General features: G+C 51.8%; 1 protein-coding gene across 1 annotated transcript; it reads right to left on the bottom strand.

Moving 5' to 3' along the window:
• Nucleotides 1–1,267: 1,267 nt before the first annotated feature.
• On the bottom strand, nt 1,268–25,601 carry LOC139825806 (dynein axonemal heavy chain 9-like). The gene is made up of 12 exons (XM_071800101.1): nt 25,598–25,601; nt 21,532–21,722; nt 15,571–15,767; nt 14,759–14,917; nt 13,148–13,278; nt 11,304–11,515; nt 10,877–11,110; nt 8,201–8,368; nt 6,204–6,320; nt 5,329–5,479; nt 2,341–2,409; nt 1,268–1,394 (listed from the first exon to the last, which is right to left on the bottom strand). The coding sequence occupies exons 1-11, from the start codon at nt 25,599–25,601 to the stop codon at nt 2,375–2,377; spliced, it is 1,599 nt and encodes a 532-aa protein (XP_071656202.1). The 3' UTR covers nt 1,268–1,394; nt 2,341–2,374.
• Nucleotides 25,602–27,388: the final 1,787 nt, after the last annotated feature.

The raw sequence follows: 27,388 nt of genomic DNA, 5'->3' as shown, positions 1-27,388 counted from the left end.
GACAAGAAGAGGAAAGAAAGACGGAGCGCAGAAGGGTGAAGGGAGCAGTTTGAGGAGGTGGATGGAAGAGGATGGGATGGGAGGAAGGGAAAAGCAGGGGATTGAGGGAGCAGGAGGCCAAGTGAGATAGAACCAAACTCCCCTCCCTTTTATGCACTGGAATGTCTGAGACATCCCCACCATGGTGTCAAGGATGTCTTACCCTCTTTCCCTCTCCTCCATGGAAGGTGAGCTCTGGAAGATTCTTTAATGTTGAAGGGTTGCAAATACATCCTCCCTTTAGGCAAAATGAGGTGCTCCTATCTGCTCTGAAGGGCATGAAGGGGCTGCTAAGCAGGCACCTGAGGACATGAGGCAGTCCTCAGTACGGAAAGCTGAGAGCAGCGCAGAAGCACTCAGAGACTGGAGCTGAGAACATGCTCAGCACGTCACAGGCTCCAAACCCTGGCACCAGGGTGAAGGGTGGAAAACATCCCCTGGGGCCATTTGCTTCCCACCTTAGCAAGGAGATTCCAAGGAGCTGGACAAATCCTTTGTCTGAGAGCCAAGCTGGAATGAGCTCTGGAACCTCAACACTTTTCTCTAACAGCAGCAAGTCCCAGGGAAAGGGGGAAGTGTTTGATGTTTTCCCAGGCCCCTGAGATTCAGCACCTCCGCAGCAAATGGCATTTCACATTTGAGAGGCCCCAGCTCTCATCAGGCCCCAGCACCTTTGAATCCACCTCTGCACTCTGCTGGCTTGGACCCTGCCTCTGCTTTGGGCAGGGGGATGGTCAGGCCTCCCTGTGCTGGAGAGGGCAGCCCTAGGGAACAGAGACCTACTGGAAGCCTCCTGCACCACAATTAAGGAAATCCAACAGCCACAACACTGAAGTAACAAAACAAACCTTTCCTGGGATTTTTATACCCTTTCAGGAAGCTCAGATTTCAGGTAAACATAACACGAACCCACGTCTGTAGGATGATGCTCCTACGCTCCCCACACCAGCGTCAAACCAACCTGCTCTGGAGATGTTGACACCAGTTAACATCTGGCTACTCACAGACTTTCTGGCTTTAATTACAATCTGCGCTGCTTAAACTGTAATCCTGATATTTTACCAGGAGACAGAGCCCACAAAGGGGATGGTTAATTCATGTCACCCATAACAGATGCTCCAGGGACCTCAGCAGAACAGATCTAGTAGCGATCCCACCAGACTTGCCATGCACGGTGGGGCACAGCTTGGAGACGTGCCCTCCGGCAGACAGGAAAGCTAGTTCTTACCTGGGGATCAAAATTAACCGTGATCAGTTTGGTTTCTGGATCTCGCCGGATAAGCGGTTGAGTAAGGTTGTACTGTGATTTTCCAGAGACTGTCTGGGACCAGTCTGCATAGAGCTTCTCCTGATACCTGCCGAAAAACAAACAAACCAATTAAAACATCCACCACGTAGCTGCCAAGCCCGCACACCAAGACATAGAACCAAATAAAAGCCAAGTCCACTTCTGAGGGCTGAAGAACATCAAGGAATATTTAAAACCCACCCACACCACCTCCATAAAGATCTTGGCTTCAAAGACAAACACCTGAAAACCAGTGACAGCATCAAGTCAGGAAAACAAAGATCCCCCAAGTACCATTCTTAGCAGAGGATTCAAATTTGGGGACAAACATTCAAAAGCTCAGAGCAATCAGTTCAGTTTTAGCATCAAACATTAAGATATTAAGTGAGGTGCAACGAATCCCACTCCCACTTGTGGAATACACACATTACAGCCACGGTAAGTACACTGTGAATGGGCACAAGTGGATTGAGACTTCTGGTCAGCTCAGGTTTTCTACCACAGCATCTCCTACATCCAAAAGAATCTCGTTCCAACATTTCTGCTGGGCTGCACAGCCCCTGTCCCTCCCATGCAAACTTCTCATTTCAAGATATCACAGAAAGACTGTGGTGTGTAGCAAAGGATTCCTCCTCCTCTCTCCTCACAAAATTCCTTCTGGCTTAGAAAGAGACATTCTCAGGTCCTGGGCTTGCAAATGTGCTGAAAGGTGGTTTAGAGAAGGAGAAGGAAATGGCCTCAAGTTGCACCAGGGGAGGTTCAGACTGGATATTAGGAAACATTTCTTCCCCAAAGGGCTGTCGGGCATTGGAACAGGCTGCGAGGGCAGTGCTGGAGTCATCATCCCTGGAGGGGTGGACAGACGTGGAGACGAGGTTCTCAGGGACACGGGGCAGTGCCAGGGTTGTGTTATGGATGGACATGAGGGTCTCTTCCAACCAAAACAATTCTATGATTCTATAAGGTTTGGCTTTTTTTCATATAGTTACAGTCATGCCTGAGCCACCACTTACCTGTCGAGCAGCTGGATCATTTCTTCATACTTCTCTACCACCCTTCTTCCTTCAGCAGAGTCCAAGCAGCTGGTGGCACAACAGACAAGCTCAGCGTTACATTTAGCCCTGTGAGGCTGCAGTCTCTATTTACCCCTTCCCAAAACCACCCACCACCTTGCAGGCAGAGCCTGGCTGGGGATCTTACATTCCAACCCCACCATATCGCCCAAAACCATTTCACTGCACAAAAGCTCTCCAAGCCCCAGTGCGCCCTTTTGCGGGTGTTTGCATGGCAACTGGCAAATGAGAACCACGTCCTGGGGGAAGAACAAGGGCCCAGAGCTGCTGGGAACACTGGTCTCCGTAACATACTCAATGCTCCGGTGTTTGCACAGAGCAGGGCAACCTCTGCTCACCAGCCACCACTTTCTGAGGTCAAAGAGGCACAGAAAGAAGCAGAGTGTGGCTCCCGGCAGATGAAGCTCTTGGCGGTGCCCAATTCATGCCCCTCAAACCGAAGAGCAAAGGTGTCCCAGAGTGCGGGAGGCAGAGCCCTGGCCACGCTGCCAGGGCTGTACAGCCCAGGGAACAGCAGGCCAGAGGAATTCTTATCATGCTGTCTTTTCCCCACTGTTTCATCTACAATATCCAAGTTTTCCTCAAGATGGTTGTTGATTTTGGAGGACATATTGACAAAACCTGAATTAACTTAACCAAAAGCTGGAAAAAAGGAGCGCCTGAGCAGTCACCGCTGGGCAAGTGCTGAGAAACCTGCTGGAAGTAAACAAGTCCTCTGAGCAAATCCAAGTAAATCCCAGCAAAACCACTTTTGTTTCTCCTTTTTAATCCTTTTTCCCTTTCAACAGCATCATGTCACCACCGTTGCAGAGCATGTTATTAACTACTCTAAACAGAGGACAGAAAATCAGTGTGAAATGCAGATCTGGGTCCTTCATGGTGGACAAAAAATTGCCATTTAGGTTCAAATCAGACATGATAACTTGGGCTCTGTGCTGGGAACAGCCCAAGAGTTTGTTTCATTGCACCAATGCCTTTGCTGCTGCAGAATAACTGTGCACTTAAAGACACTTAATGGCAAGATACAGTGAGAGAAGGTTACAAACATGGTACAGTGACGGTCAAGTTATTTTGGTCAAGTACATTAAAAAAGTGGATCCATTTACACAGAATCCTGACCAGCACACGTGAAGCCATTCCTGTGAGCTACCAGGTGCAGTCCCTGGAACACCCTCAGTTGTCATAAGTCCAACACCGCCTTGCTTACAGAGCTCTTAAATGTTGTCTCATGTGGTGCCAGCTGTGAGTATGAGGCCATGCTTCCCTGACACCATCCGTTATAACAAGCATTTGGGTGATAAATATACCAGCATTGGTTTCTTTCCTTGATCTTGGGAGATGGCTCCTTTGTTTAACGCTGAGAAAGTTTTCTTCTGCCCAACAAAATGCTCGTCTGCTCCCCAACATGCAAACCCAGCTCCATCGACCCATCTCAGCTGAGTCCAGCCCAGCACTTCTCTGCTATTCACAGTTTGGATGATGCCAGAACCAGGACTTGCAGCTGAGGAGGTCCTGGAGAACATGCTGAGTGGGATTGCAGCAGGAAAGGTTCTGATACCTCTTTCAATTGCAACCCGGGAACTATGTCTGAAAGCTGAATAGCCCACTGTGCCTCTTAATCGCTTCAAAACAAATCCAGTTAATGAGTTTCTTAAAAAAAATAATGATCACAAGGAAGCTGAAAAGCACCAGTGCAACCACTTCACACCTCTTTGACTAAGAATTATTTCAGCTATAACCATGGGATAATGTTCACCACAGAAAGAAAATCAGATTGATTACAGAGAAGATAGCAAGGTGGTCATAAAGCAACTTAGCTGGAACAGACACGCACAGATGTGGGATGTGCCTGAAGTGATCAAACGGCACCTGGATTCGCGCTCGCAGCTCCTGCGCCCAGCGCAGCGCTCCAGCCACCGGCGGCATGTTCTTGTGCACAGGGGGGGATCCTGGGGAGGGCACATTGGAACAGCATTTGACTGAACACTGCACTTGTAACCCCAAAGATGCAACAACAGAACCTCATTTGCAGAAAACTGCTCTGATTTCCCAGCTTCCTTCCTTAAATCCAACATCTGCCACACTGATGTAGGTCTGTGACCAAGGCAAGTGCCTCTGGATCTTGAATAAGGAGCTGAGATCGAACGAGAAGCCCAGACTATGTCCAAACCTGAGCTGATGTGAGGTGTCCCTTGCCTGGGACACATTCCCCGCCCCTCACAAACACTGACATAGGGATTTCTGACCAGGAGTTACTTCTGTCCGTCTTATCTAACAGCCACAGAACAATAACCACAAATTCACAGCAAATGATTCTCTCCATGATTCTCTCCAGTCCAGGACTTGTCTCGTTCCAGTATGATCTTTCTGAGGCAAGTAAATAGGTTATTGTTCAAAATGACACACTTGAATCCTCATAATCTGATAGAAATCCACCCATTCCCCCCTGTGCCAACAGTCACGGGGAATAATAAACTTGGAAAAGGCTGATTAGACCCTTGGTTACGAAGTCCCACTCGCATACTTTGCATTTTAAGCATTGTAAGGGAAACAAAATAAATTCATTCTGAGGAGCACATGAGTGGGTTTGCAGGTCCCATGGGGTGTTGGAGGCAGCACACAAATGTGGAGAGAAACCTCCTGTCACAGCCTCGCTGGGAGAAAAGCTCAGCATGTGTCTCCATTCCCAGTCACATATCATGCATACACATTTGAAAAAGGGTATTTTTACTCCTAACCAATTATTTGCTTTAATACTAAGAACAGAGCTTTCCCAGGCATTTCCATTGCCACTAGGAGCTACAGAGGCTGAAAACATCTGCAATTTGTAAAGTTTTGGGTTCCTTAGAAAAATAAATCATTTCCCCCCCAAATTAATCTCAATCAAACTCCCTGTAAAACCCATTTTACTCAGCACGTTCTACCTACCGAGCTTCAGCTCTGCCTGGATGTGCCGGGAGTAGATCAGCCTGGCGTGGTCCAGGGCCCTGCTGAACATGCTGATGAGGACGGAGTATTTGCCAGCAGCATCTGCAGCGACTACCGGTCGCTCCAAAAGGCTCCCGAACATGTCCAGCAGCTGTTGGGGTGAACACGCAGGAAAAGAAGAGGGGAAAAATTTACAACCCCGACTCCTGCAGAGAGATCAGCTGGGACCTTCCTCCCCAGCCCAGAGGCTTCAATACTGTCCGCACCGATGGGCACTTTGGAAAAAGGAAATTTGCTCCCTTTGTTACGGGGCCTCTCAGACTTTCTCTGGGGTTGGACCACATTCCAACTGTTGTTCTTCAAATGCTTCAAGATTTTCTATTTTTTTCAAAAAACTTACAAAGATAAACACTGTCACTTGCTAAAGTCTTTTCTACAAATGCTTATATTGATTTTTTTAAAAAAATACCATTTATTATTTCTGCAAGATAGATTAATTGATAAATAAACCAGCTTTGTTTCTAGAAAACCTGTTTCCAAAACTGAAACAGATCCATGTATTAATAATATTAACAAATTGATACTAACAATATCAATTCTCACCAGGAAATCCTAGAAAAAGCATGATTTCCCCCAACTTGCAGAGAGAGACACAAATATATCTCCTGGCATCCAAAAGCTTTGTGAGGGACCCACCAGCCTGAGCATCCCAAACCAAGAGCAGCCCAAAAGCTACAAGTCCCACTGTCCCACCAGCAAACACCAGCCCCATGTGCCTGTGGCTCCAGCACTGCCTGGTCTCCTCAGCGGGATTCTCACCGAGCCGGGTGCCCTGATTTCCCTTTTAGGGAAGAGCAAGGGAGCGATAAACAAACCTTGAAGGCGTGGTCCAAGTTGGAGGCGTCATCAAAAGCCTGGATGAAAATGGTGCCCAGCCGACGGTCCATGTCTTCTACTTTCTGCTGGAAACCAAAGGCATCCTGCTCAAAGTCCTGCACAAAGGCAAAACACAAGCTGTGAGGCTGCAAGATGGCACTAGGAAGGTACCTGTAACTCCTCGATCCAGAGATGCCCTCTCTTATTCACCGTGAACTAAGCCACGCCTCTGGCCAATCTTCAGCCATCGCAACGTGGCAAAGTCCTCACGAAGCTTGAGAACATTTCTGTGCTGTCCCATGGCTGAGATGTTGGCCCTTTCTCTGGGAGGGACCCTTTGGTCCTGAGGGCTTTCCACAGCCCACATGGCACTATCTTCAGCCTACAGGCAAGATGGACTATTTCCACACCCTCTCCCCCACCACTTGGCCTGAAGACCACACCATCATCCAGAAAACCCACGGATGCACCTGCTGAGTCCCAAATCCAACCTACTTTCAAGTCAAAACAAGCCTGTGGTTCCATGGTGAGCTGGTTGTGAGTGAGGCAGTTTCAAAACACTCGCACAGGTTGCCCAGAGAGGCTGTGGAGTCTCCACACTTGGACATAGGTAATCTTGGAGATATTTCACCTGACCAGTCACAGTCCTGCTCTAGCTGAGCCTGCTTTGAGCAGGGAAGGTGGACTGGGTGATCTCCAGAGGTCCTTTTCAAACTCAACAGTACTGGGTTTCTGTAATTTCCATCATCTTCTTGCACTGCTTTTCTTGCTTCAACTGTAATAAATCCTTTGAACTTCAAGAGTAACATCTATATTTGTTTTCCTACACGTAAAAGAGTCCAAATCAAAGACTGAACTTGACAGTCCGTGACAGTCCTTCTGTTCTAGCTTGGACAAAACCACTAAAAATGAGGTCATGTGTCTCTTTTCCAAAGGACAAAGTGCAAGGAAATAGCTTTTACTATTGCTACTGCTGAGCTCCAGCAGATCCAGATGCCATGTTTTAGCTAAAAAAAACGGCTCCAGCAGTGGCAGAGGGTGCAAAACTAGAGCACTGAAAGAACAAACATGACTCAGAGTCACACAAATGGCCATGGGGTCACCAAACCCAAGCCACCTCCTGCAGAGCCACTGTCACCTCTCCTCTGTGCCTGCCCTGCTGAAGGAGGGGTGCTATGGAGCAAGCAGCTTTCCAGCAAGAAACACTGGGGACGTGCCACCCCCTGCAGAGATGTACTGGGAGCTGCAGGAAGCAAAGCACGAGCCACCCATCCCCACACCAGGCAGGTCCCAGAGGGCTGGGAATATTCCTTTAATTAAAGCACTACTGATAATAAAATAGAGCATCCTTGAATTCTGAGAGCCCCAGATGCCATGTGTTCATCTAGGCAGGAGCGAACACATCCCAGAGATGATCTGAGTTGGCCCTCATCAGGCAAACTACCTTGTTTTTCCAAAACTAAGACAGAGTCTTATATTAATTTTTGCTGCAAAAGATGCTTACTTTTTTACATGTATAGCTGCCTGGACCCTATTTAAATTGACTTTTTTATGAACTGTAACTAGGGCTAATTTTTTGAATAGGGTTCATATTTCAAGCATCCTGAAAAATCATGCTATAGCTTGTTTTTGGGGTAGGTCTTTTTTTTGGGGAAACATGGTAAATACCAAGAGCAGGAAAGCAAAGAGATGTGGGTGTTGGTATAGCTCTTATACCTCAGCAAGCACCATGTACAGCAAAAGCTTGTGCATAACTCATGGAAATCCCAGTTTCCCAGCTGCACTGATCTAAGGTGCTGATCTAGCAAGATATGTTAGATATAGACGTGCAAGAAGTCCCAAATCTCTGCAGGAAAGGCCAGCGGCTCCCTGTTCCCTCCAGTACCAGATCAGATCATAATGAAAGGAGGAAAGAGCTGGGAAGAAGATAGCAGGAAACTGCTGCTTTGGAAACATGCACATGTTCCTGATGTTCCCGCAAACTGGTCCCACCTACCGTGTTGGTCAGGTCAAGACAGTCATAGGTTCGCTCTGAAAACACCTTGTATGCCTCCTGGAATTCCTCATACATGTCCAGGACCTGCTGGCCCAGGGTCTTCCCTTTAATCCCACTGAATTCAATTTTCTCCAGCTTCATCAAGTCCAAGGAAGTTGCCAGGAGATCCTTCAAAGTCAACGGAGGGAGACACAGGTCATGATGTTGACAAAAGAAGATGACAACAGTTGTCACGACAGAGTTGCACTTGCTGAGGGACCTTCCCAAGCACAGCGCTGGTGCTCAGGCTGGGTGGCAGGGATGGGAAGGGGGGAGCCTGATCTGCCTGTCCTGAGCATCAGTGGCTGCTCATAACACGTCCCTGCCCAGTGAGACCTGCTGCAGCCACTAGAAATACCATGACAACTGTAAAATCGCTTTTAAGTGTATTTAAAGGACAGATCCAAAGCAGGATATGAGACTCTTCTATGTCATCCAGCATAGCTAAGAATCCCAATTTTATAGGTATTAACCAAGGACAGATTTCTAATATTTACAGGTACCCAAACTGTCCAAAGCTCCTGCGCAGTCAAACCTCCACGTGTCCAAGTGGGTGCTGCAGCACCTGCCCCGCTGGCCCTCTCTGCTGAGGTGGCACACGGGTCCTTCCCTTCCCTTCCCATCCTCTGCAGCCTGGCAGTGTCACCTCTTGGGAAAATGTCCCGCTCCCCCAGTGGTGGTGGCAGCACTGGGCAGCTCTGCTGCCATCCCACCTCATCTGTCTCCCTAGGTAGGGCCAAGTAAGGGCTGGTTGAACATCCATTGTCTCAGAGGACCAGGAGAAATGTGCACAGGAATGTACTGGTGGCCACTCTCTGCTTGCACTTGTCCTGGGGCCACCCGAGCAGGGCAGCAGGTTTTACCACAGACACGTAATATGAAACAGTGCAACGAACCAAAGGAAAGGGATCCTTCCCTCTTCACGTGCTCATGGGCTACCCATGCACCAGTGTAACTGCAGCTTTTATGAAAATTCGAAAACAAATGCACATATGCATTCATATTCACTTCGACACACCAGCACATCCGCTTGAACAAATACCTAGTAAGGCAAAAAAATAATGTGGAAATACCAGTTGTCCCTTGCTTTGTCTTGCAAGGTTGCTTGAAATGAAGTGATGAGGGGAAATTGAGACGGAGAGAGATGCAGCAGTTTTCCTCATTAACAGGCTGGTGTGCACTATGCTTTTAATTATTGTTTTACAGCTCACTCCGCAGGCTCTCCCTCTGACTCCAGATACTGCAGCTTCTACTGTCCCTGGAGTGTGGGACAGCCACGGAAGGAGGAAACAGACACTGGTCAAAACGCACAGTGCCCCAGCTCAAAACCTCCCCACTGGCTTTTGTCTGCAGCCCATATCCACAGTGTGCCCATGGCATCCATGGAATCCCAGCAGTCAGTGCCCCAGAGCCTTTACAGGGTCCCAGTAAACCTGTCACCAACACTGTCCTCATGATAACCTGCAGTTATTCCTGTGTCTATTTATATTCCTCTCTACACTGACCAGCATAATTTGGTTTATTTCACATCAAACCCTACTGGAAACCATCATTATGAATACTTTTAAAATAGGCACCAGTCATGACAGTTTTCAACATAGTTAATTAAGGAACACATAAAAGTATATGGCACATTTAAAGCAGTAAAACTGCAAACACCAGCAACCTGTACACTGGCCATCCAACCCTACACACTGAGAACGCAGCAACAATCAACAAAGAAATTCATTTGGGATGTGTGTGGAGAGCAGATGAATGTGTGTGGTTAGCCACGTGAGAGATAACAGGTACATGCAAGGTCTGTACAAGAGGTACATACAGTATCTGTATAAGAGGTATATACAGTGTCTGTATAACAGGTACATATGGTGTCTGTATGTCTGTGGTCTCCAGACACAGCCATGTGGTAAGGAGAGCATAGGGAGCTCCCACATTCACACTCAGACCTGCTCTCTGCAGAACATCTCCTGTGGCTCAAGGAGCCCTTGGCCACACTGGGAGCTCAGGGATGACACCCCAATGTCCCTGCCTCAGGTGACAGATCTGGCAAACAGGGACACCCCTGAGCCACAGCACCCCAGTTTGATGGACTATGAGGATGCGAAGGGACAACCTGGTGAGGAACGTGTCCCTGCTCCTCCCCAGGCCCACGTGGCACAGCCAAGGGGATCCTGCCATCTGGCCTCTCCAAGACAGGCAGGACCCAGCTCTAGGGTGTCATAGAATCATAGAACCATTTCAGTTGGAAGAGACCCTTAAGATCATTGAGTCCAACCATAACCTAAATCTGTCTCTGATGGCACCAGGAGACCTGGGAGATTACATTGCTTTATTTACAGCTGTGCAAACCACACCTCCAGTAATCCTCCTTTTCTTGCCCCAACAGGAGCAAGGAGTCCAACGGGACTCCTGAGAGCAAAAAACACACCTATCAACCTGACCAGCTTACATATGCACTGAGCAGGACATAGTAAAACACAGTCTTAGACTCGCTGTAACAGGAGACCTAACAGCAAAAGAGTGGCCCCATTCCCTGGTATCAGGTGAAGCTATAGAAAGGAAAGATGCCAGCAAGTGATCTCCTGGCTACAGAGTTCTCCTGACGGTTTGCAATGTTTTTCAAGACCAGAGTCTCACCTCCACCATCTCCAGTCTCTTCAGGAAGGTGTCCAGCCTCGCAAACACCATCGTGGAGCTGAAGTCCCACTCCCTCACTTCTTGGCCTGGTTCATAATACATGTGCAGTTTTTCCCTTCTCTCCTCAAATGCCTCTTTGAACATGTTCAGGATACCGAGCACCATTCGCACCTTGCCCAGGCTCTCCTCCATGTCCCCTTTCAGAAGGTCTTCTGGAGACAGGTACACCAGAGCCTGGAAGAGCAAAATCACACCTGAGAGGTCACTTCTGCCATCATGGAAAACAAGGACTTCTTGTGTTGAACACATTTGAACCTGTTTATTAAGTTAAATGTTGCCTAAAGAATCACTTTTCCAGGGAAGGACAATAGGAAGAAGGGGAGAGGGGACACAGGGGACTGCAAACACAGGCATCACAGCCACAGACCTGCTCAATGAGAAGGTTGCAGATCTCCTGGAGCAGCACCACTATCCGCACGGGCATGTTGTAGTGCTTGGAGGTGACCCAGATCAAACACACCACGTGGAGCAGGGGGAGCAGGAAAGGCTTCACCTCGCTGAACTCAACCCTCTCTACGTCTTCCAAGCGGCGCTTGAGGGGTGTCAGGTGCAGGTGAACGTCCTGAGCTTCAGTCAAAGCTGTGTTGAGAGACGTGAGAAGCGGTAAGAACCACCCAGCTGCGGTGTGCTGGGTTCCCAGCTAGGTGCTGGCCTCACCACATGGAAAAGTGCCTGGGAAAAGAAACTGTCCTGACAAGCACTGAGCACCCTCCGCCACCTGTGTGCTGCAGGTCACTCACTCGTGAACATCACTCACCTGCGGCAGTAACCAGAACAGAAATAAGCTGATGTGATGGCAGGGGACAGGGAGCTGGGACAGGGCTTCGTGGAGAGCCTGAGTCCACAACTGCTAAAAAGTCACACGGAATTTGCCCAACAGCACCAAAAATACAGTGCTGCCATGGCTGTGAGCCATGGCCTTGCTGTACAGCACGACAGGCTGTACAGCCTTGGCCTGAGCCCTTTTTAGCTCAGTTTTGGCTCAAGCAACTCCTTGTCCAGTGGGCAGATGACGACGGCCCCACTAGTCCTGACTGTAATAGAAAACCTGTCAACAGTAAAGCAACTGATGTCTGACTCGTCGAAAGCTTTAGCTTAGCTCTGTACAGCTGTGTGGTTTTACCCTGAAGAATTACCCCAGAGCGCAAGCATTAATAAAACCAGATCGTTGTGCAATTAAACCTGTGGACCAACAAGAAGTGACAGAAGTGCTTGAATGCATGCAAAAATAACCCCTAAGGCCCAAGACCAAGGAAGAAGAGACTCCCACTATCAGCATCACCCTCCCAGCAAATCCACCAACAGCAGCCTCACCAGTACAATGCCAGGGAAAGGGGCAGAGACTTAAAAGCAGGTGCACACAAATCTGAACTGCGCTGTAATGGAAATTAACAATTATAGTCCAAATTATCCAATTAGGGTTAGTATCGCTGTAGCCGGATTAAAACCAAATATTTGTTGTATTTTGATTAAACCCTTAAAGTATTAATTAGTTTAACAATGAACCCTTGGCTCCTTATATAAGGGGTGTTTCTCCAGCCCATTTAAACTGCACAATGCAGAGTGTGACACAGATCCTTAAGAGATTCAATGTTTGCACGTGAAGTGGTGAAGAACAGTGTTTTCTGCCAGCACGTGCACAGCTAACACAGTCTAGATGGTTTCATTGTGCCAGAGAGCAGCTGGGTTGGACATGGATGTCCAGCTGTGTTGGTCTGCAGGGACAGACCAGCAGGACTACACTGTTTTTCACTACAGACAGGGATTTGCAATATTTCCTTGGGCTGCGCTCAACTCCCCTAAGCAAAGCAAAGCAAGGAAATTCGGGCTGCAGTGGCCAAAGCCTGAGAAGCAGCGCTCTAACAAAGCAGTCTTAGGTACAAGATCTGTCCTCTTAGTCTGAACTCCCATTCCTGCATAATAACACCAGAGGAGCTGGTGGAAGTTGAGGTGAGTCCTGTTAGAGTAATGCAAACACTTTATTACAGCAGAATAAATTCCCAAACCCATTCACCCTGAACTTTGGCAAGAGTCTGGCTCAACAGACCAGCGATGGAGCTTGTCCCAGCCTGGAAACAAAAGCCTAGACTCAAGCACAAGCAGCCCAGTCTCAATTCACAAACTAGAAAGATTTGGCTTGAAATCAGTCACACCAGGCCATGAAGAAAGGCCAGAAGCCAGCACTGTGGTAAAGTTGCCCCAGCATCTCACCTGCCTCAACATCCATTAGCATGGTTTTGAAGGCTGGGATGTAGCTGCTCTCAACTCTCTCCAGCAGCTCCATCATGTTCCTGACCTTCCTCGTTGTCAGCTGGTTGTAAATGCATTCCAGGTCATCACACCTACAGCAACCGAGACACAGAATCACAGAATCAGTTGGTTGGAAGAGACCCTCAAGATCATCGAGTCCAACCATAACCTAACCCCTGGCACTGCCCCGTGTCCCTGAGAATGTCATCTCTGTGACTGTTCAACCCCTCCAGGAATGGTGACTCCACCACTGCCCTGGGCAGCCTGTTCCAATGCTTCACAACCCCTTCTGGGAAGAAATGTTTCCTAATATCCAACCTCAGCCTCCCCTGGCGCAACTTGAGGCCGTTTCCTCTCATCCTGGCGCTTGTTCCTGGGGAGCAGAGCTCGACCCCCCCTGGCTCCAAGCTCCTTTCAGGCAGTGCAGAGATCAGAAGGTCTCCCCTCAGCTCCTGTTCTCCAGCTGAACCCCCCAGGTCCCTCAGCCACTCCCATCACACTTGTGCTCCAGCCCCTCACCAGCTCTATTCCCTTCTCTCAACTCACTCCACTACCTCAAGGTCTTTCTTGGCCTGAGGGGCCCAAAACTGATTTGAGGTTTGGCTTCCCCAGCGCTGAGTACAGTGGGACAGTCATTGCCCTGGGCCTGCTGGCCACACTGTTCTTGATGCACACCAGGATGCTGGTGGCCATGTTACCCACCTACACTGGGCCATCAGCTGTCCCCCAACATCATCTGTTTCCCCTGGGCCTGATTCAGGGCTTCCTCCAGCTACACATGGACTGTGGAAATGGGAGAAAGCTGCATGAGGCACAGACAAACCCTACAGGACAGAAAGTGCTGAGTTCAGCATGACAGCAGCTCTGCTACTGACAGAACATCGCTGAAAAAAACATCGTGTTTCTGCAGGCATTAGCAACAGCTCTCCAGCCAGCAGGGCTTTGCCCCGAGTCAGCCTGAACCAGTACAGCACAAAGGTTTTCAAAGGGCAGGAGGAAATACCACTCCCAGGCTCCTGAGCATCTAAAGCCCCTCTGGCCCTGACAGATGAACAGCAGCCAGCTGAGATGCACCATTTCCAGACAGCCCCCAGCAGGTGTCCATCAGCAATTACTCCTGTGGATGGCTCCTAGTGAACAGTGACGAAAGAGTGCCCAGAGCGGGTGTGGAGTCTCCTTCTCTGAGACATTCGAACCCGCGTGGACCCACCTGTGTGATCTGCTCTGTGACCCTGCGTGAGCAGGGCTTGGACTGGGGGATCTGCAGAGGTCCCTTCAGCCCAACCAGCCTGGGATCCTGTAAAGGGCATTTCTGAAAAAAGTCCCTTGAGGTGTAGCCCCTGTGGTGGGGCTAAGTTAAAACACAGCCAGCTGCCCAGTGACCTCCCAGGCACTTTGCAGATCATGATGATTTTCTGTGCGGGAGCAATTTTCCTTAGTTGAAGCCTACATGAACCTCAAGTGGCCTGTTCTTCTCAACTCATGGAATTAGCAGCTCCACCACCAGCACTCTCCCTCTACACAAAACCAGCACCACAGGGCACCGTGCACTGGCCAGGCTGCTCTGGGTACCTGTTCTTCCAGAACTCCAGCTCCACCTTCGGGTTCGGATTGCTGCCTTGCAGGAGAGGCTCTGAAGACTCTTTCTTCAGTGCCTCCTGGATCTGGTGGCTCCAGTCTATGATGGCCGACTCCATGGCATACACCAGAGATTTATCTATCCGTTCCATGCTGTAGTAAACAGAGTACGTGATTAACTTTGTTGATGTGCATTGCTCAGTTGGATCTACTTCCAATGGCCGTGTGGGCAGCTGGATTTTACAGGGTTTCACATTTCAAAACCACAAAACAATCAAACCCCATAAGATTTTGTCACTGGTTTAATATAGGAATTACACTCTGGAGAAAATGGCTGAATGTCTGCAGCAGTGTGGGCAACAACACTGTTCATAAAGTGAATGGTGGAAATGAAGAGCCAGTCGCCACCTCTCTGCACAGCCAGTCATTGTCACATCAGATCCATTCAGGTTCAGGATCTGACCTGGAGACTCACACATCCAGCAAGATTCTCTCTCCCCATACCATTCTCCCTCAAAATATTCTACATCCCTGCAGTCATTAACTCACTTAATTCAGCAAGAAACACCACCAAGTGGGCTGGGAAGCTGAGGACAGGTCACCCCACTGCCTTGGAAGCAGTAACTTCTCACAAAATCCCACCCGCACCACGTCCTGTCTGAGGAGTGATTCATTCCACTGCACCCACACATCTCCTGGGGTTCCACAGGGGCACGCACGCAGCCCAGACACGATGACAACTTGATGTACAAACGCATCTGCTTCTCTGGACCTTCCAGAACCTGTTATTTTGGGGTGGTACTCACGATTTCTCATTTTCCAGATCAATGTCCTCAATTCCCTCTGAGCCAGCTGGGAGAGGCAGCAAGGTCTTGCCGTCTACTTGGCCAACAACTGTGAAAATGGTACTTTTGAGGTTGTGGACATGACGCACGATGTCTTGTGACACCACTTGTGGCCAGCCCTGATGGTTCTTCTTGTTCGTTAGGATGGGCACGATCACCTACAGCGGGAGTCACGGAAGACCAATGGAGAAAAAAGTGCAGCAGGAGACGGACAGGCCACCAGGCTCTGAGGTCTGTGCTTGGCCAAGCCTGGAGACCCATATTCATTGCTGTCTCAAGCAGTTCCCATGTGAAATAGAGGCAGCTGATGATGAATGGGCATCTCTACAGGCCCACTTTATACAGCAGAACACCCTTTTCCCCAAATCCAAGCAGCCAAGGAGGGTGGAAGCCAGTAGGCAAAGTGAGCAGCCCCATCCCCAGGCTCTCCCAGCCTTTCAAGCCCGCAACTGGAGATGGCCCCATGGGCTGCTGTCCCTTGCCCTCACAACTGTCCCCGGTGCTTGGTCCCCATGTCCCTGCCCATGGGCACAGCCGTCAGGCTGCCCTTTGAGCCTGCCAGGGCTGGGCTGAGCTCAGTGTGCTGCAAGGGAAGGTCTGCTGGTACCCCCTGGGATACACTGGTGGTGAGGGTCCCCCAGGTCCCAGCTGCAGCCCACCAAACAGGAGCTTTGCCTTTATCAGCACTTTTACTGACCCGGCAGCATGGGGTTGTGGGGCTGGTCGGGGTTTGCCCAGATTTGAGCTGCTTTTGGCTTGTTTGAGCTGTGACAGCAACACCGTGTCTGTCACCTATCCTGGCTGGCTCTGCACTGGGACCAGCCTGTGGCAACAGCCTAACAAAGCCAGGTTGTCCCTAGTGACAAACAACAGCCCTTTGTGTTACTGGACTCAGGGTGGGGGTAGGGGAGGGGGGGGAGGTGACTAAAGGCATAAAAATAGCTGCAAATGGACATAAAATTGAAACGGAATAAAGCAGCTCAGCACCTCCATGGTGCTGTCCCAGGATGCTGAAGACTCTTTGGAACTGTGGCTGGCTCTGTAGACCCGAAGAAGACCCGACCAGCCACCTTCGTGCCCAGGGAGCCGTGGGAAGGGGGAGCACAACCCCAGGGAACACACGGGCAGGTGCTGACGAGTTCACCTTCAGCAGTTTTAGCTGCATTATTAGCAAGATGTGTCTCTATTACTTAAAGCATGTGGACTGCTAATGCCAGTGATGTTGTAACCAGGCAAATGATAGCCGTTCATTTTCTTTCTGACTGTTAAAATGATAACTGGACTCAGGATGAAGCCCCAGCCCACAGAGCAGGTGTGTTCCCTTCGGCACCGCAGGAGTGAAGCAACAAGTGGACAAGGTCACCAGCTGTGACCCCTCACTGAATAAAGACAAAGTGTGGGCAGAGGAACACACGACCCCAACCCCAGGAAATTCAAGACCTTTTTCACCTTCACGCAGACCCACCCCATCTGCCTGACCCAGCACCACCGCTGCTTTTGCCTTCAAGTGAAGCTTGAGAGGAAAATAGGATGAAAACCAGGCACAATCTGCTCCCTGCAGAAATACTGCATGTCTGCACAGGGGAGAGCAAAGCCTGCAAACACGCAGCTGGGACGCACAATCCCGGCTCCCAAAGGCATTCAGAAAACAGGATTTAACAGGATCTGCCAAAGTGTTCCTACCCCACCATCTACCCATAGCAGACGGTGCTTGCAATGCTATTGGCCAGCCGTGATGCAAAACCACTGTTTGTGCAGACTTCGCAAGACCACGGGGCTCATCAAAACAAAAGCTCCCCGTATAAATAATGTGTTTTCTCACAAAACCAGGATAACCAGTCTGGCAGCCTGCTCTTGGGAATCCAATCTATCAGTCACCATCTTAATATACCAAACATCATGATCAGAGCTTCTCAAATCCAGCAGCTCCTCTGCTTTCCCATTACAGCCTCATTCCTGAGACTTCTCCAGGTGAGGAGCCATCAGGAATAAACCGAAACAACATTGTCTAGTTCAGGCTAATAACACAGCAAAGCAAAAGCACTCGAACCTCTTGACGATCTCTTTAAGAAAACATCAGCCCACCTGAGATAACCCGACACTGAGCTACAGGAGGCTCCTGAACATCACAAAACACTTTTTCACTATGAGAGTAATCGAGCACTGGCCCAGGTTGCTCAAAGAGGTTGTGAAGTCTCCATCCTTAGAGATAATGAAGAGCTACCTGGACATGGCCCTGGGCAACTGGCTCTGGATGGCCCTGCTTGAGCAGGGGTTTGGAGTAGGTGACCTGCAGATGTCCCCTCCAGCACCTGTGGGTACATCAGTCCCACAAGGACCCCACTGATAGACAGAGCTGATGTGGATCAGCATTCAGGTGGTTTATATGAGTTCTAAAGCCGTCCATGGTACTGCAAAGGGCAGAGTTAAGGGTACAAGTGCATCAGCAGAGAAGGGAGGGAGGCCAAGGAGCCTGTCTGTAGGAGGGGACACCTTCCCCGCTGCCATGTGCGAGGGGCACCCGGTACTCATGGGTGCCAGGGCTCCCTCTGCACCTCCGGGGCTGCCCAGGCCTCACAGGATCCCAGCCTGGTTAGGTTGAAGGGATCTCTGCAGATCCCCCAGTCCAAGCCCTGCTCACGCAGGGTCACAGAGCAGATCACACAGGTGGGTCCAGGCGGGTTTCAATGTCTCAGAGAAGGAGACTCCACACCCGCCCTGGGCAGCCTGGGCCAGGCTCTGCCATCTCCCAGCAAACAAATTTCTCCTCATGTTGAGCCTGCCCCCGTGGCCCCTCATCCTCACCTCCTCCACGAGGGCGGCAAAGTGCCGCAGGGCATCGGCGGGCAGGTCCCCGCAGAGCAGCTCCCCGGGGCCGGCGCCGGGGGCCCGCAGGAAGAACAGCCCCTTGCGGCGGGCGGCGGGGGGCGGCGGGGGCGGCCCCAGCTCCAGCTCCCCGGCCGGGCCCCGCCAGAGCAGCAGCGCCGGCCCCGCCGGCCCCGCCAGGAAGCTCCGCAGCAGCGGCCCCGCCGCCTCCCCGCCTGCCCAGCGCTCCCAGCGCTCCGCCGGCACCCCCAGCCCCCGCGCCGCGCACCGGCACAGCCGCTCGGCGCCGGGCACCGGCTCCACCGCCTGCTCCATCCGGCCGGCACCGGCGGGTGTTTGCGGGGAAGAGCCGCGTTGCCCGGGGGAAGGGACACTGCGAGGAGCCGGGGGCGGGCCGGGGCGGGACCCAGCTCGCCTGGGAGACGCAGCTGCCCCGGGCAACCACGGCTATCAACACAAGCTGGGGATGGAGGGCCTGAGAGCAGCCCTGCGAAGGACTTGGGGGTGCTGGGGGATGCTCCCTCTGGGGGGGGTCTGGATACCACTGGATCCACCTGGGCACCCCCAAAGTGGCTTTTTAGCACTTATTTTTCTCCTGAAAAAGCAAACACAGTGGGGCTTTCTCCCACCTGGTTTGGCCTTTAGGAAGGGAAGAGCAGAAGAAGGGGCCTTGGGGACTAGAACCACTACGCAAACATTTGATTAGGGAGACAGGAGCTAGAGATTTGTCTGTCACTGTGGAAGAGGTGACAGCGGTGTGATCTTTGCCTCCAGACTAATCCCAAAAATATGCCCAAGCTAGAAATGGGTCAAATGGGGAAAGGGAATGGGCCTGGACCACAATGGCAAACTGATTGTTCAGAACTCCCAGGAAAAGGGGGGTACCGATATTTGTTGGTATTAACTGATGTTTTTTCAGGTTGGCCAGAAGCGTTCCCTACCAGGACAGCAAAAGCTTAGGAGGTGACTACAACACTGATACACAAAATAATACCAAGGCTTGGAGGCCCAGCTGTTAGATCCTCTGATTGAGGGCCACATTTTACTGACGAGTATGTGAAGTCTTTTGCAGAAAACTTTGAAACCATAATAGGAAGGTCCATTTCAAGACCCCCTGACTGCTACCAATATCGGAGAACAGAATGCCTGGATTCGCCATTCTAGAGTGAAGAAAGCCTGCGAAACACCACGGAGGGTAACCCGGGCGCAACCTGGAAAACTCTGTTTTTCACAGTCACCTTTTGGTCCTTCTGGGGGACCAGCCTGGGTGGTGCTTCCCGCATTGGGAAGAAGAAACCCAAAAGAACAAACAAGTAGAATTTCTGGTAGATATGGGGGCAACACTAATGAAAACCTGGACAGAAGAAACTCCAACCCCATGATGGGAGGGGCCTTTTTCTTGTTTTGTTAACTACAGAACCAGCCGCTGCCCCCACCCTGAAGCACACAGGCTGTTGTCCCACACTGCCAGCACCACCCCCCTTCTTTTAGCAGGATCATTTTATCTGAGCATGGCAGTGGCCCTAAAGGCACTTGCTTTGATAGAGCTGTCCAATAAGGTGTTGAACAAGTCCTCGCAGACACGCAATGATGTAGCATGCTATAGAAATCAGTGCTTCTGTTACTTCGATTAAAGAAGTAATTTCTCTCAATATTCCAAACCAAGATTCTAACAATCCCGTGAGTGGACTATCTACACCTGAATTCTCAGCCAATTCTTCTGCTGAAGCTGTGGTTAGACATATATCACCTTTTTCTGCCAACATCGTATCGGGGACCATGTTATTTTCCCATGCCATTCTACTAGTAGCATCTAATTGCTTGGTGATTCATTTAACTGCTTGTCTAGTATAACTTATAAATAAATGTTATTTATCCCGTCTACATTCTTGTTTGTAGTTACCTACCAAAACAAAAAGGACTCAGAACCCGCAGCTAACTTGACTTCTTGCTTTGTGTTCCTTGGGGACTCCTCTGGGGACCCCAATCTAATTGAAATAAACCCTGTCATCAGAGGAAAGCCCTCAACTCCTTTTTCTGTTGCCCTGATGGATCACAGGGTTCAAATGCCAGGGTAAAAGGAATTTCCAATTGTACGACGTCACAGGTACCTTCCCAGTGGGGGATAAAATGGAATGAAGTGTCATCTTCCCACAGTACCACCAAAGATCCACTCAAGAAGCATTTGAGGACATATGAGGACCAACTTCCCGTGTCTCTGCACACCTACTCATGTTCCTAGGAACTTGGTATCATTCCTGCCGCGTCGTGAGAGACAGGCAGTATGATTTTCAATTATTCCTGAAAATGCCAGGGGAATTTTGATATTTTTCCCTGCAAAGCTGGAAACAGTAGGGAGAGAGTATGACACGACTTATTTCTCCATGCCGTAGAGTCTTGGCATAAGGCTAAGATGCACTCCATCCCCTGTCAATCTTCGCTCCACCCCAGAGGGAAGGGTACCACTTGGGCCACAGGCCTTCCTGCCGCACAGGCATAGCAATTGCTCGTTCAGGCTTTGCACCATATATTTGATCCATTCTACCCAGGCATTTGTACCTCCATATATTTTGAACCTTCCCAGGGCATCTTTTCTACTAATGTCTATTTGTGATCCATAAACCCCACTTACTGAATCATCTGCTCTCTGCCTTGCAATTAGCAAAGGGTTGCACTGCAGAGACTCACACCCTGGGAGAGACTGTCCTGTAGATAGGGTCATTTTTCTTTTCAACTCTATAACCGTTCATTGCTCACTGTCCATCCCCTAAACTCTGTGCTCCAAATAACACTGTACCAGGAGGGGCAATGAGAGCACAGGCGGCGGCCTTCCCCGGCCCCAACCACCGCCTGCCCGCCCCAGTCCGCCGCAGCGAGCCCGGCCGCCCATCCCCGCCCAGAGTTCCTCCCCACCCCCCGCCCGGCCTTTCGCCAGCGAGTTCGCCTCCCCCCCGGGAAGCCGGGGCGTCCCTGCCGGCTCCGTGCCCGGGGTGGACGGGGGTGGACAGCGGGGGGGGGTGGACGGAGGGCGGGGGGGGGGGCACGCGGGCGTCCCGCGGTTTCTCAGCCCCGCTGTCGGAGGCCTAACCCCCTCACCTGCCCGTGCTGCCGCCTCCCGCGCTTCTTCCTCGGTGGCTCGCTCGCTCGGTCCCTCGGCCCGCTGCCCGCCCCGGCCGCGGGCTGAAGAAGAAACCGACCCCGCCAGCGGCTTTGCCTCCCCCCGGGGAGGCATAGAGACACCGCGTCCCCGTCCCCGTCTCCCCGTCCCGGCCCGCCTGCCTCCCTGCCTACCCGCGCGCGGGGTTCCTCGGCCGATCGGCAAGACGCTCCCGCGCTGGCCTCCCCGCGACCGCCCGCCCGACGGGCTTGACTCCGAGCGACTGACCGTTGGGCACCTGGCGGGGGGCAGGGGGCCGGTTGCCGGGCGGCGGGGAGAGCGCGCATGCGCGGCGCGCGCAGTTGCCGACCCCCTCCGGCCCTTCCCGCGGCTGGGCCGGAGGGGGCGGGGGGCAAGGCGAGGGCGGGAGAGACCGCGCTTTGGGGTGCGGGCGGGGGGGGGTGTTTGTGCTCGCCGTGCAGTCTGAGCCGGAACACGAAGTGAAATTATACGGCGGCGGCGGCGGCGGCAGGTGCGGGTGGGGGGCACGACGACACCACCACGACCCCGCCGCCCCTGCCGAAATAAACCCCCACCAAAAAAAAAAAAAAACACCGCCACGAAACCCGCATCCCCACGCCACGCGCGAGCCCCGAAACTCCAGACACGGACTCGCCGAGCGTGTGCACGGATCGCGAGGGTCGAAAAGCTCGACTCGTAGAGTCGCGTACACTGTCCCGCAGCCACCCGCGAGAGGCTCGCTCGGTCGCGTCCAGATCCTGTCCCTGCGTAGGACCAACCGCCCCGCCGTTCCGGTTCAGTCCTTGCCTGCCGGTCCCACTTACTTAGACTAAGCCTAAAATGCAAAGATCTCTCCATAAGGATGGGTTTTATACTCTACTTCCACAATCTGCTGGCAGTACAAAAGAATAAGCGGCAGATCTCCTTAGGCTGAGTCACGGTGCTTTGCTCCTAAGACCATGCATACCATGGGAATATTTCAGCTGCATGTCCCACCCCAACCCCAGAGAGCAAGAGCTCCAGGAACAGGTGGAGAAACAGGGAAGAACACTGCAGTGCTTCTGAGAAATAAAGCAAGGACAGAAAGGCAGACGGGCATGCTGTGGAACCTTCTCCTTACCCGGCTGTGCTGCTGCCACTCACTTAATGACACTGTAGAGCAAGTACTTTTAGCACCTCTTTTGTGTACCACGTTCCAGGAACCCTTCCCCTGGAGATCCAGCTGCTGAGGTGGAGACTCAGGACCTGGACCCCATGGCTTCGGGGCAGAGGCTCTGCTGGGGAGGAGAGGAGACCAGGGGTTGCACTGGGAAATGTGTCTGCACTGCAGGGGATGTGAGAGAGGTTCCGAAATCCCATCCCCAGCATTTCTGGTAGCAGTTAACTCCTCCTGCCCATGTCTATGTGGCCTGTAGTTGTGTCTCTGTCCCTGGGTCTGCTCCCTGTCCGTGTCACAGACCCCGTCCCACCCGCTGTGTGCTCAGCTCTGCCCTGCTCACACCTCCTGGCACTGCCCAGGGGCAGCTCTGTGTGTGCAGGGGCTCAGGAGCAGCTCAGACAAGTCCTAACGAGAACTGGGGTCTCAGTGTCTTCTCCAAAGAGAGAAATAAATCCTCATCTCCCACTGCACACCCAGACAACCAAGAGTGGAAAACTGAAAGCACAGACTCCTTCCCTTGCAGCTGTTCCTGTCTTGATGTCGTTGTTCAGAAGGACCCTCTGCCATGTCTGTGGGGTTGATCAGGAGCTCTGAGCAGCCCTGACCCACACAGCACCCTCCAACCCCACAAGCTCCCTGCCTGCCCTGCCGGGGGTCGCTCCTTCCACCCACAGCTGCTGCCATGGGATCTCCCGGGCAGGCTGAGCGCTGACCCTGGCAGGCGGCAGAGTCCCTGCCCTGGCACAGCCCTGGGGTGCAGGGACCCTGCTCTGCAGGACAGCCCTGGGCACCCCTGGGTGCTCACCCGGTTTCACAGCTGTTCAACACTGCCTGACAAGATCCCCCACCTTACAGATCCCACCAGCTGTGCCTGTGCCAGTTTTAGGAGATGCCTCCAGGAGCTACAGCTGCATTGCCCTGCACCCAGAGACTTACCATGGCAAGGGCTGCAAAGGTTTCTCCTCCAGTGAGCTCTCAGTCATCCTCCCAATCCTGACCACCTTTAATCTCTCTCTGCCTTGCTCGTCTCCCTGAGATCCCCAGGCAGAGCCCTCAGCCCTGCTGCGTGTGCAGAGGAGCTGCTCCTGGGCAGAGCTGTCTCTCTGCAGCGCTGCCGCTTGCCAGGAGCTCCCTGTGTCCCAGGAGCCCAGCCCAGCTCAGCAGCACAGGAGCAGCCCAAGGCGCTTTAATGACCCCTCTGGTGGCTTTGGTGCTGAGTCCATGAACATCAGACCTTGAGGGGAAGAAGAAGAAACTTCTCAAGAAATCAAAGTCAGATTCAAACTCCATAGTTTCTGGTATTGTTAATGGGTCTCACTGAGGGACACTACTGAGCAACGGTCTCCAGGATCTGGTTAGAGTAGAAAACCGGAGGCAGTGATGACAGTTCAGGAAAAGCAAAGTAAAGGTCTCTCTGATGCTGAGTAAACCTGGATGTGTTTCATTAACCAAAGGGCCAAGCCCTGACCCCCAGCCCTGGGAAGGCAGATCCTGTCCCTCCCACGTTGCTCAGGGCCCTTCCTGGACAGTGTGATGTGGGGCTGTGCAAGGCCAAGGGCAGGACTATGGTCCCACACCTCCCAGGCTCCTGGCTGGGGACAAGGAGGGCATGAGGCCCCTGTGCTGGAAGGACAAGGTGTCTCCTCACAGGCATCAGAGGTGCAGACAGCAGCCATAGCCAAGGGGAGAAGGAGCTCATGTCTGGTGGGGCTTTCGGCCTTTACATCCCTTGCTCATCTCCACCACAGCCTGTCCTGTGCTGTGGCATCCCCTGCACCTCTTTCCCTGCAGGCTGCAGACATCCCCCCTGCTGCCCCACCTTGCTCTTGTCTGAGCATCTTCCTCCCTTTGCTGAGATCTCTCCATCCTCCCCAGCTGTTCCTTGGAGCACAAAGCCTTGGGCTGATGCAGACTCCCTCTGCTGACCTGCTCTACCACAGCACTGCCCTTCCAGTCACATTCCTTTCTGCTCATGTCCAGCCTGGACCTCCCCAGCTGCACTTTGGGCCATTATTTCTTTCTCATGCTCTTTCCCGCTATGAAGAAAACCTCCAATATCTATGAAACCACCCTTCAAGCACTCTCAGGCTACTCCTGCACTGCTGCAGCCTCCCCAGCGCTGCTGGGCCAAAGCAGCCCAGGTCCCTCAGCATCCCACACCATGTGCACAAGGTCCTGAACCTGCCTTGGCAGAGCCCTGCACTCTCCAGTTTCTCCCTGCTTCTCCAAACTGGGAAGCCGCACACTGGCACACCCCCGTGTGTGTGGGGTCACACCAGTGCTGAACCGAATGGGATGAGAACTCCAGGTGTCTGGGTCCCCACGCTCCTCCTCATGCAGCCCCGTGTGCAGCTGCCTTGTTCATGGAGAGCGTGCACCACGGGCTGGTGTGGGGACCTTGGAGTGCCCAGGCCCTTCTCCTCAGGGTCACTGCTCAGCGTGTCAGGTCCTGCTCTGTCCTGGTGCAGGACGTTGTTTTCCTGCCCTGATAAAAAAATGGACACTTCATCTTGTGAAACTTCAGATCTTTCCGATGATCGAACCCCAAATTTTCTCAAGGTCTGGCCTCTCCCTTGTGTGCTCGTGCCACAGCCCCTCCACTTGTTAGCAGGGTAGAGAGCGCTCACCTTGGGAGGCCCTCCTGCCACAAAATATAAGGGGCCCCAACCTCCAGGTCTCTCAGAGCTTTCTGAGAGGTGACCCCAAAAGTTTTTCCAGGTCTGGACTCTCCCTTGAATGAAGCTCCATTTGATCAGCTGTTAATGTTTGCAAGTGGCTGGCTTATCCTGATTACAATGTACCTCCCAAGATAACAGCATGAGGTGTTAGGGGACAGTATAAACACCATCTCCTGGAGAAACTGTGGGGTCTTGGAGGTCTGGTACTCATAATGCCAGTGGTCTGGAGTTTCTCAAGTTTCCCTTTGTGTGGGAGAGCAGTAGGGCTGCATGGAGCTCTGCCTGGGGACAGACAATATCAGCTTAAGGTTGAGTGAGCATGAGAGGGCAGAACAACATGGGCAATGTTGTGAGTGGACACCACTGGCTCACTGATGAGGAAGAGGAATTAGATGAGGCCTCCTTCAGACAAATGAAATAAGTGTCATGTTTGCATGCCATACCATTCAGGCAGATGTAAGGTATCCCAATATCTGCCAGGTACCAGCCATCCAGGAGGGGTTGGAGCTCATTGACAACATCTTCCTGACACAGGTGACTGAGGAGTCAGTGGGATGAGGTGCCCTGTGGGACTTCACACTTACAAACCAGAAAGAGTTGGTCAGGATGGAACAGCCAGGGATGGGACAGTGGAGCTGAGGCTCCTGGGAGATGATCACAAGGCCAAGAGCAGGATTTCAGGAGAGCAAGCTCTGGCCTGCTGAGGGCCCTGCTTGGGTCCTATGGGACATGACCTTGGTGTCTGCAGTGCTTTTCTCTCACATTTCCTCCCTCCTCTCTCCCACCTGCTGTTGTGCAGCGTTTTTCACCCTTTCTCAAATACAATATCCCAGAGGTGCTGCCGGCATCACTGAGTGGGTCAGATTTGGAAGGAGTGGGTCCATCTTGGAGCAGCTGAAATTGTCTCTGTCTGACGTTGGTCAGACTCCTGTTGTCTTCTCAGAGAGGTGACAACTGTAGCACACTCACACTCATCCCCAGTTCCAGGACTTTGCCATGTAAACCCAGTACAGGGTGATAACATGTTGGGTGTTACAAACAACTTGTTCATGGAGAAGAAATGGAAAAGATCTGCTGTCAGTAACCTGAGGAAGTCACCAGGCAACGACCAGGTTCCTATGGGGAACTGTAATTGCCCTGACATTTGCTGGCCATGCAAAGCTGCAGGTGCCAACAGCCCAGAGGATGTTGAGCCAACTTATTAACATGCCTGCCTGTTGGGGCAAGAACAGTGATGCTCACCTGGATTGGGAACTGGGAAACAAGGAAGAACTGGTGAGGGATGTGAACGTCAGTGTCCACCTTGGCTGTTGTGACCAGGAAACAGTGGGGTCCCAGGCAGCAGAGGGGAGGGAGGGAGGCCAGCAGCGGAGCACAGCCTGGTGGGCTCCAGAGGAGAAGACTTTGACGTACTGGGGGCTGGTGGGCGACGTGGTGACATGGAAGTCGGTCTGAAGGGTGAAGGAGCTCAGGAAATGTGAGAAGCCTTACAGGACAGGCTGCTCCAAGCACAGGAATGATCTCTCCAAGTACCCATGAAAAGAAGCATTTATCTCATGAGGCTGCTTGTCTGAACTGATGGAGCTTCAGGGCAAAAAGGCAGCACACAGGAGGTGGAAGCAGGGGAAGCTGCAAAGGAGGAATTTAGAAACATTTTCCATGGATGTGGGGATGATGACAAAGCTGCCTCGGACTTGATCCCAGAAGGGGAGGCTGAGGGCAGCAAGATGAGCTGACACTGCTTCATTTCCAGTAAAAGAACAGACAGGGTGAATGTGGAACTGCCGCTGAACTTCCTAAGAGTAGAATCAAATAGGACTGAGGTTCTTCATGGCTTCTTTGCCTCCATCTTCACCACCAAGGTCTCTTGGGACTTTGTACCTGAAGGCAGGAGTCTGGAGAACACCCAGCAGTGCATGGGGCTCAAGTCAGGGGTGACCTGAGCAAACTCAGACACCGTTACAGAACAGGAGATGGGTCACTTGACCAGCTCCCTGA

The sequence above is a fragment of the Patagioenas fasciata genome, chromosome 29 (assembly GCF_037038585.1).
Source record: "Patagioenas fasciata isolate bPatFas1 chromosome 29, bPatFas1.hap1, whole genome shotgun sequence".
NCBI lineage: Eukaryota > Metazoa > Chordata > Aves > Columbiformes > Columbidae > Patagioenas > Patagioenas fasciata.
The sequence above is the reverse complement of the archived record's forward strand: the minus strand, read 5'-3'. Positions and strand labels throughout refer to the sequence as shown.

Excerpts from the sequence above, each read along its gene's own strand:
- LOC139825806 (XM_071800101.1), bottom strand. Across the intron at positions 14,918-15,570 it reads GATCTGGAAAATGAGAAATC|CATGGAACGGATAGATAAAT; the intron begins GTGAGTACCACC and ends TGTTTACTACAG. Across the intron at positions 13,279-14,758 it reads CTGGAGTTCTGGAAGAACAG|GTGTGATGACCTGGAATGCA; the intron begins GTACCCAGAGCA and ends CGGTTGCTGTAG.